Source organism: Planococcus citri, chromosome 3, assembly GCF_950023065.1.
Source record: "Planococcus citri chromosome 3, ihPlaCitr1.1, whole genome shotgun sequence".
Taxonomy (NCBI): Eukaryota; Metazoa; Arthropoda; class Insecta; order Hemiptera; family Pseudococcidae; genus Planococcus; species Planococcus citri.
In genome coordinates, this window is record NC_088679.1 from 6,311,137 (window position 1) to 6,321,289 (window position 10,153).

General features: G+C 33.7%; 1 protein-coding gene across 1 annotated transcript; it reads right to left on the reverse strand.

Moving 5' to 3' along the window:
* Positions 1-1,016: 1,016 nt before the first annotated feature.
* LOC135838986 (otoferlin-like) lies at positions 1,017-9,892 on the reverse strand. Its single transcript, XM_065354830.1, has 22 exons — positions 9,722-9,892; positions 9,513-9,629; positions 9,255-9,407; positions 8,693-8,893; positions 8,479-8,598; positions 8,217-8,351; positions 7,956-8,108; positions 6,990-7,087; positions 6,743-6,917; positions 6,492-6,654; positions 6,275-6,333; positions 6,074-6,190; positions 5,667-5,723; positions 5,417-5,542; positions 5,040-5,299; positions 4,802-4,972; positions 4,558-4,709; positions 4,334-4,473; positions 4,017-4,213; positions 1,684-1,837; positions 1,472-1,572; positions 1,017-1,288 (listed from the first exon to the last, which is right to left on the reverse strand). The coding sequence occupies exons 1-22, from the start codon at positions 9,884-9,886 to the stop codon at positions 1,105-1,107; spliced, it is 3,198 nt and encodes a 1,065-aa protein (XP_065210902.1). The 5' UTR covers positions 9,887-9,892; the 3' UTR covers positions 1,017-1,104.
* Between the last annotated feature and the right edge of the window lie 261 nt (positions 9,893-10,153).

The following is a 10,153-nucleotide window of genomic DNA, read 5'->3' on the forward strand; positions in this document are numbered from 1 at the left end:
AATTTTGGACATTTTCTAAGTAATTCGTATGAAATGAACAAAATCGCTCAAAATTTAGGTACAATTTGGTGCTCAAAAATTGTTCTTTGTTTTATTAGAAAATGAGGACGAATACCTATTCTATTGAATCGCTTATTTCGAAGAAATATTGAAAAACGTGAAAAAATGTTTGAAATTAGGGTATTTGACAGTACTTTTTTATATACATAGGTAGAGGTAGGTACCTAATTTCTTAGTCTCGTAAGTGCAAAATTTTAATGATTTTTTTAGGCTCATTTTCGGTCCTCAAAACCGAAAAACCTCCCATTGTCGGAATTCCCATTCGATTTGCATCAAAATTCTAAGGTTCATATTTTGCAGAAAAAAAAATGCACTTCGTATTTACGGCGAACTGGTTAGGCAATTTTATTAACACCGTGTACTGCTCATCACTGAACGACTTTGATCTCCTGAATTATTTTTTCCATTTTTAAGGCGATGTCCGACTAATTCGAGGTCGCCTGTTTCGAATCATCGTACCGCTCGCTCCTTCGCTGAGAAATTTCCTTACGATTTTTTCACAATAATATTGGATCACTCTTGCGGAAAATTTAATTTTTCTCGTAAAATTGCATTTTCACGAAAACTACAAAGCAAAGCTCAAATTGGACGCTATATTTGTGCTCAGTGACCTCGACTTTGTCAAAATACTTGTCAAAAAAATGCAATTTTTGAAAAAACATCTTTTTGTTAAATTTTAATTCATGAAGTGGGTCCATTTCGGGTAGAAAGGAAAATCTATGGCGAGAATCTGACGCTGGAAATGTATTCTTCGTCCCAAAAAATCCGTCATAGCCCAAATTTCCACTCCTTTTGCGACTTTTTTTTTTTTTTTTTTTTTTTAATGCGTAAACTAGGCAATTCATTGACATTTTTGGAGAACGTCGTTTTCGTGCTCAGTGAGAAAATGCCATTAAAATCTTACCACGTTTTCAAAAAGTCAAACAAAAATTACTTTTTCTCAAAAAACTGTTTATATTTCATTAATTTCTACAATTACGTGAATCAATCTTATTAAAAGGTGATTAATTATAGGTAGGCACCTAGATACCGACGCTAAAAAGCTTACAATTTATCGAATAGTTTAACAACCAAGTAATGTGGAAGTTGAAAAAATACTGCAAAGATGAATACGACGAGTAAAATGATGGATGAAAATTTTAATATAGTCCATTTGTAATTTTTCCATATTATGTGTTTGGCCGTCTTGGAGAAATTTAAAATCCACAGAAACGAACTATCTGGACGCCTAAAGCAAAGTAGAAGAAATAAATCATTGAAATCTTGAAAATGTAGGCAAATGTAAGTACATATTTTAGCATTATTAACACATGCAGTTGAATAATTAGTATGAATGTTGGCATCATGCAAAATGATTGGTGATACATATATCTACATCTACAAGCATAAGATCTTAAGAAATTGTGATTACAATGGTTTATCCAAAGCATACGGTTCGCTTCGGCCTTCTCCAGCTGGTTTTTTTTCGGCTTCTTCTTTAGTGAGAAGATGCAACTCAGCTTCAACTTTTCCCTGATGTTAAAAAATTCGTGATCAATGAAAAAGTGAGAAGAAGTAAATGCTAACTGCTTCACAGAAAATCATCAACATTGATGCTTTTCTGTTCCAGTCGAATGTTCTCACCGTCAATTCCTTATCTCCGTTTTCTTTTATAGTGTAGAAAGGCCACCATCCATTCACTTTCTTTTTCTCGAATATATTGATCATGTTAATAGGATCGTTCTTTTCCAACGTATGCATTGTACATAATCTAGCAGATTTAGCTCCTTTCGGAAATCTATGAAGATCTAATACTAAATGTCCTAAAAAAAAAAAAAAACAATACCTAATGAATAATAAAATTAAAATGCTACTGTTGCAAATTTTGAGTCTAGGTTACATGCCCAAACAATCATCATTTTCTATCAAATCATAGTCAACAATCTGTAATCCCGATTAGCGCTGATGGCAAATTATTTTGCCATTGCCAAAAAGTGTACTAATGGCAAAAAAATGGTTAGCGTATGGCAAAGCTCCAGCCAATGAGCGTGCAGCATTACAGCTTTGCCATTATGGCAAAAGGTTGGTCTTTGACATTGAATGGCAAAGTAATGGCAGTTTTTTGGCATTATTATTTTTACCATTTGGTGGCAGTTTTTTGGCGATTATATTTCAGAACTCAATTTTCAAAAATTAAAATGAGGGGGTTGGAAGGTGCAATTCTGATTTTTGTTTTGCGATCTGTCATGAATACACTTCGAAGTATTTTTTCAGCTCAACTCTTTCTACGAAAAATCCCTGAACTATTCACCTACCTAACGGGGATTCGAACCTGGGTCCCTACGATTCCTAACCAGGTGCCCTAACCACTAGACTATGCCTACACTATTAGGGTAAGGGCGTTAAAAGAATATATTTGTTTGTCATCGCGTTGTAATGTTTTAAATTTTCATTTAAGGGTACTACTGGGTGATTTAAGTGATATGCCCTGCCCTCAGATTTTTGAAATTTTGATGAAACATTGTTGGGTACCTTTAAAAACAATGTCGGACCCAAAAAAATTTCCCTCGCCCCATCCCCTTGTCCACAATGGCAAAAAAACGATTTTTTAAAAGAAAAAATCATTCTTTCAACAAGTTTTGATCAAAGAATTTTGAATTCATTGGGAAGGGAAGGGATTGCCCAAAAATTGAATTTTTTTGTGAAAATGCTTCATTATAGCGTATTTATTCCATGCAACCTTTTTGATCAAGGCGTAAATAGAGCTACAATGAAGCATTTTTCACGAAAAATTCAATTTTTGGGCAACCTCCTTCCTCAATGCGGCTCTTAGGAAAGTCAACTGCAAATCTAACTTCATATTTGTATTCAGCGAGTTCGATTCATGTGATAACCATACCCATATTGTTAATCTACTTTTGCCCAAAATTGGGGGAGGGGCCAGAGGGGGTGTCTATTGGCTCAAATTGAGGTATTCAAGAACTTGTTTGATATTCTACTACTTTTAGAGGCCTTCACGCGAAATTTCAAAGCTACATCACATCACTGGCAGTACATTTCGCTTTTTTTGAAGGTGTCACGACACACAAAACACATTTTTGAGTGTTTTTCAAGTTCTTAAAGATTACTCACTTGGAGAAAAAATTTGAAAAAAATTTCAATTTCAAATTTATATGTACTTAGGTAGTACCTAGACCTACTCATGCACGTATATTCTTGGAAGAAAAAAATTTCGTATGCTTGAATTAAGTTTGGAGATGTGGGGGTTTAAAATTTTCTTTTGTCAATATCTCTCCCCTGCGAGGCCAAAAATTGTTGAAAAAATTCCTGTGGCTACACTCATGTTTTCTCTGGATATTTTAGGTGAATTCAAAATTTTTTGTTCAAAACTCATTCAAGTATATGATTTTTTTTTCTGAAAAAATCATTTTTGCCATGGTTTTGTCAATGTTGGCAAATTTTTGTCAAAACTAGCATAAACAGAGTGTCATCTGTTCTGCAGCGATTCTCAAAAGTGCCATTGTTGGCAATTTTGTCATGTTTTCCATTTTAATCCAAGTTTTACCACTCTTTTGCCAATAATGTCAAAATATTGGCAAAAGCTAGGCAAAAGTATTGGCAAAATTATTCCATTTTCATTTTGCCAACCATTTGCCAAAAAAGTGACAAATGGCAATTTTAGAATTGCCATTGCGCTAATCGGGATTGTAATCGAGCTGGCATTTTGACTGATTCTTTTGAAGACACTATCATCTTTTCGTAAGCGAGATAGTCAATTGGAAATTTAAATCGCCAATTGAAATTTCCCTCTCCAGTTAAAGATCTGTAGTGTACATCGGTGCATTGGACATTTTTCCCGGGATCGACCCAACTGTTACAAAATGCCGTGTGAGTGAGAGCATTGATCATTTTGACATCTCATAATCAATAATGTAGTTATTTGATAGTTTTGATGTGTGCTTCATTATTATACCTACCCTTTTACATATATATCTGACATTTTTTCACCAGTAAAGAAAGCATTATCGTCCAGCTTTACATTTTTAGTATTTTTTATAATCACTCGTAATTCGTATGATTCTTGTTTTCTAGGAGATATATCGACTTCTCGTAGTTCCGAGTTACGTGCAGATTTATCCAGGGGAAACATATCTACCCACATTATTAACTTACCCTAGAAAATATAAAAATGAATAAAATTTACCCTCCGTTCCGGCAGAGAGGCATAAGTGTACCTACTGATTAAGTATATTATTTTTAAATTTGTTATTTTCTCTCACGAATCTTCACTTACTCTCTCCATACTTTCTTCGCCAGGTATATTCATGTATAAAGGTCTCGTTTCAACGTGCTCTGGAACTAAAGCGCAACCTATAGGTGGTTCCATTTTATCCCAATGATGCAGTATAGCTAAGGCTAATTGTTCGTCATCTCCTGGAAACATTTTTAGAGTGGGCTTGGATCATCTATTGCTATTGCTAAGGTATATCTACTTGAAAAATTAACTCATAATTATACCTTCGATTGCCGCGTTCGGAATCTTAAATCGTTTAGAACCAATTTTAACTGCACTTGTTTCATAGGAAGGTGGATCTAGCTTAGAATTTGTACAAAGCTCTTGTAATATTTCTGTTGGCGTCATTATATCTCTCCATTTGTTACAACCAGTTCTGCAATAACAGCTTATTAGTTCATGATACCTGTAGTTACTGTAGTTACTATTCTTACATATATGTATTTTTGTCAAAAGTAATTTTTTTACGTTTCATATTTTTTTGGTAAACCACACGTTGCACGATGTCTACTATAAAATCGGTTTTCCAGATCGATTTTTGTTTCACCAATTAAGAAGTCGGAACCTAGTAGTATCTTGTCCCAAACTTGAATGGTCAACAGTGAATCTTGAGGAAAATCAGCTTCAATTTTGAAACATCTATGTAAAGAAAATTATTAGGTTTTTTTTCACGAGTAGAGATAGGACGTGGTCAGAAAAGCCTTACTTTCCGAATACTGGATTTTGTTCATTCGAAATTGAATCACTCTCTAACGTTTGCGATCCCGATCCCAAAAAAAGACTGATGTAAGGATCTGAATCCTCTTGTGAATTATTCGGATGAAGATTTCTAGCTTCGACGATGTAAATATGGACCATCACACGAGTAGAATTATTAGATGAAAGACTTCGATGAAGTCTGCGCACAAATTCAAGATCAGAAGGCATATTCTCCGGTAAGGGTAATTTACATACTTTGAATGAACCCTAAAATAGAATATGACTTTGTGAGACAAAAAACTACAGAATTCTTTCAATGCCTGTGCTCTTGAAACGAAGTACTTCATTTTTTTTTTTGTTGGTTAACCCTTCCAAATACTTTACCTTGAAAGTACCAGTAACTTCATTATTGTCGTCAGGGTTCTCTTTCTCACAGCAAAGGTCGAATGATGAAAACAAGTCCTGAAAACGGTCAAATTCCGGCTGTGCTTCCAGTTCATTTGGATACACCTGAAAAAAATGGAAAAACGTGTGAAATTCTTTGGAATGGGCCGAATGGACTGATTTGGTAGGCAATACCTATCCCGTAAAACCTAATTAATCAGTGTAGACGGATACTGGCCTAGGTACTTACGTCGAATGCAACTGTTGTTTTCTTTTTATTATCCTGATTTTCTCCCTCAGGTTCATCCTGTATAAAATAAATCACGTATTTTATTATCTTTTTTCCTAGGTAGGTCTAGGTACCTATATTTTCATTTAATTACCTATATGTATTATTACTTATCAATGTAAAGGGTACTCCCGGGTAAAATAGGTGAAATGCTCCTTTCCTCAGATTCTGAAATCTTGACGAAACATTATTGAGTTTCTTTGAAAAAATTGTGGATCTGAAAATTTTCCCCCACTCCACCCCCCCCCCTTGTCAGCGGCTCATTTAAAAAAATTGTAGATCTGAAAATTTTCCTCCACTCCATCCCGCCTTATTGTCCCTAAAATTTAACCTATTTTACCCGGGAGAACTCTTTATGATTAGCCTACTTGAGAAAAATGTGTTTCCTTAGACGCGGAATATCTTGCCCACCAACTGTTACGAGTATCATCTGCGTCCTCTGAATCTACGCAGTTACCGAGTGTTTGATTCTCAATAGTTAAATCCTGTTGGATAATTACTCGATATGAAAAGGAGAGAACCATTCTCATAGTAAAAATTAACAGTGTATCCGCCTTTACTTAGTTTACCTTGTCCAATTCAATTATTTCTTCTTTCGTCGAATGTAACGTTTTAAGATCATTGACTCCTATTTTTATGTTGATCACATTATTATAATCACGATAAAAATGAATTAGAAAAGAATTCAGTTTAACTCTCATTATGTACTTATTAGGTAAGTAAAATCAAATTAGGCTAGGCTAAGTCTATGTTCTTCCATGAGGTTAGAAAATTTAAACGCATTACCAATAATGTCATTTCTTCCATATTCGATCGCAGGATCATGAATATATTTTTGAACCGATTCAATGACATGAAAACCTATTGATTTCTTTCCAATTATTTGCTTATTAAACATGCGTATTGTTAAAGGTGGTAATGACCTGTATGTTGTATCTTCTGGAAATTCCTATAAAATATATCACAGGTCTATGATTAGGTCTATCCATTCCTGCACAAAGGCAAACCTATGTAATAATGCACAAATTGTTCTATACCAATTTGTGAGATTGGACCAAATCTTTAGAATGAGGGTTGTACGGAGCAACTTGCATCTCAGATGAGTATAGATTTTTTCCTTCGCATTCTACTTCTACTCGTACGGTTGGTTCTATGACTTTCGCCAAAATACCTGTTTCTAAATTCCTTAGACCCCAAAAAAGGACGTCTATTCTGTAAAAAAGATACAGAAACAAAGAGTAAAAATTTGATATGTTTGTTGTCATTCTTTAATAAGAGACTTACCGGTACGTTGCCATTTTGGGTGCAATGGTAGATGGAATTTGTGATATTTTAAAGCTAGGTTGAACGTCTCTACAATTAGAGTCAGGGGAATATTCTTTCTGCAAAAAATCAATGTAGCGTGGTGCAATATGTCGATTGTTAATAAAGTAATTGAATAAGCTTGAATAAAAATATGCCCACCATTCATTCATCGTACAACTACCCTCCCTCCAGTAGGTACAACCTAACTTTGAAATTTTAAAATGAATTTTCGAGGGACACGGTTGAAGTAGTAGGTACTCGTATTTATTTATTTGAAAAAATAGTGAGGGGGCATAAGATAGGAGATCACTTGGCCAAGAGTAAAATTTTCTAGGAAAAGCGTTCAAAGTTTTCAGGAAAAATTTATGCAAAAAATAATAATTTTATGTCGTTTTTCAAATTACTGTTTTACATTTATTTAATGTATTTTTTATTATTATCATCTTTTCTTCATTTTTCTTCCTTTCCCAATTAAGATTATGAAAAGTTACGTTTAAAGTTGAGCATGCATGAACAAGTGATTTTTTGTACTGTTTTTTTTTTTTTTTTTTTTTTTTGAGTGATTTATGGAATTTCTGGTCAGATATGAAGTGCAAAAATTGAATAAAACCATTTAAAAATTGAAAAAAAAACTTCAGTAAGTAAAGATCATTTTTTACAATTTTTTTTAACAAAGTAATTTGCATTGATATCCCATACTTAGGGTCCCTGAGGCTTCCCGTTTTGCTTAAAATTCAGAAAATGATTTGATTATTGAATGAAGTAGCACATCGATTTTGATCAATTTTAATGTATTAGGTTTAAATCAAAAAGGTCTGTGATGTTCTGAGAGCATCAAGTTTCAAGTATTCATTCATTTTCGAGAAGTGGCTTCTAGTGTTCTTTTCGTCTCCTCTTTTCAAACATTTTTCCAAATAATCAACGAATAATTGCATAATAAATTACCTGAATGAGTTCAAATTTTGCAAAAAGTCCGCCAGAATGATCACCATTTCGCTGCTGAATACTATGCCATTCCAATGAAATGGCGCAATCATCTTCGTTTGCTAGTTTAACATGAGGTTTTGCAATGACTACTCCTAAGAAGTCGGATTCACACTGTGTATGTGTAATATATGGTATGTATTATTGAAGATGAATGATTTATTAATGGAGGTTTGAGGTGTACAGACAAATAATTATTATGCTCTTATTTTTGAAATTTACCCAAGTATCCTTATCTAGAATTTCTATTGCGATGAGAGGTGGTTCGTTTTTTATATACTCTTTCGATCCGTACAGCGTGATACCATCGATAATCAATGTTTTCTCCCATTTTGGCGTTAAAGTGTTATTCTTTTCCTGAATATAAAATACACAAATAGGAACTTTTACAGTTTTTCCATTTAAAATAAAAGTAATTAGCTAAATAGGTATGTGAACAAAAAATAGGTATGTAGAGTACGTTGAAATGTTGAGAAATATTTACCTCAGTCTGTATTGAATATTCTCCGACGAACACTCGTGCAAAAGGATCAGATTGACCTGAATAATCATCTGATATTTTTAGTGCACACGCTTCATGCATATGAGCTCGAAACTCAAACATCTATAATAAGCAACGCATAGATTAAATCACTTCAATTTTTCAAAAAATACATCACAAAATTTCATCAATTTCTTATCAAAATTTCAATACTGACGTTTTTCTCTGTGTAATGTATTTTCAAAGGTGGAAGAAAGTTTGGTTTTTCAATATCTTCAACTTCAATTGGCCTTTCGTATCCTGCTGGGTATCCCTTTAAGAAATGTTCTCTTTCCTTGAATAAATCCAGCCATAGATAGATATCTAATTTGGCTTGCAGCCATTTGCTACATGAATCTGATGTTTTATGAGCCGGAAGCTGTATCAAAATACATTGTAAACAGTAATTATATCTATTAAGTACATATTTGAATTTTATGCATTAAGAAATGCTAAAAAAAGTGGAAAGCGTCAAAATCCCGGCTCCAGGAAAAATGTTTAGATTTGATTAGGTATTATCAGATCCAAGTATTCAGTGGTTTTGATTTGACCTGATCAGATCAGACATGGTCATATTTGTATCAACGTTTTGATCGGATAAGATCTTATGGGGGGGGGGGGGGCTTGATTGAATCTGAACAGATCTTGATAAATCTGATTTTCTGTTCGAACCTGTTTAGCTCTAACATTTTTTCCTGCTGGTGATTGAGATAAAATCATTCGGTTGCCATGGCATCTACCTTAAAGAATATTGTATTGACTTTTGAACAAAATTTTCCTCGCTCTTCTTCGATCGCGGAGAATATCAAATCCTTTGCCGCTATTCTGAAATGTGCGTGTCTTTTTTTGTTGACTATGAGCCACAAAAAAACATCCGGAAGTGCGTCTTGAGGCTGAAAACGAAATATACAGGTTCGTTAAACCGCAATAGGTCACAATAAATTGGGTAAGCATTTACGCGTGTAAAATCGAATTAGATATTTCTGTGCATTGCTTACATCTTCGACCATATTTTTCAGTTTCTCCAAGTAAAGCTGTGCTTCATTAAATGCGTCTCCTAATGATTGTTTCGTGACATCAGCTTTCAATTTTTCTACTTTTTCTCTGATCGATTTCTGCAACGAGCATTTTTTAAACGTTGATCACTCAAAATACTTCCTTAAAACATTATACCATATTTTACTAAGTACATTAAATATATACGTACTATTTCTCTAAGGCACATTTCCATCCTATCACGATCGAGTTTGATGCGCATATCAGCCTTTGATCTTGATTCAGTTATTGATATGTATTTATCACAATGTTCAGTGAAGTTCTCTAGGACCTGTTTTAGTTCAATATCAGCATTTGATTGATTCCTGTCCATCATGGTCAAACCTTCCTACATAGAAGAATGATTTTTTTTCAGTAGGTACTTACCTAATACTTATCTACTTATTTTAATTATGTAACTAGTCACCTAGTATAGATAAATACCTACATTATTATAATACTTTTTTTAAATTTTTTTTTTTTTTTAAGAACCCTTATTGAATTGGCACCATTTTAATTTCTGAAGTTATTTTTGGCCTTCCCAGAGTGATTTGATATTTCTGGAGAAATTCGGAACATTGCCGTAGACTCCAAAAAAGTCAAA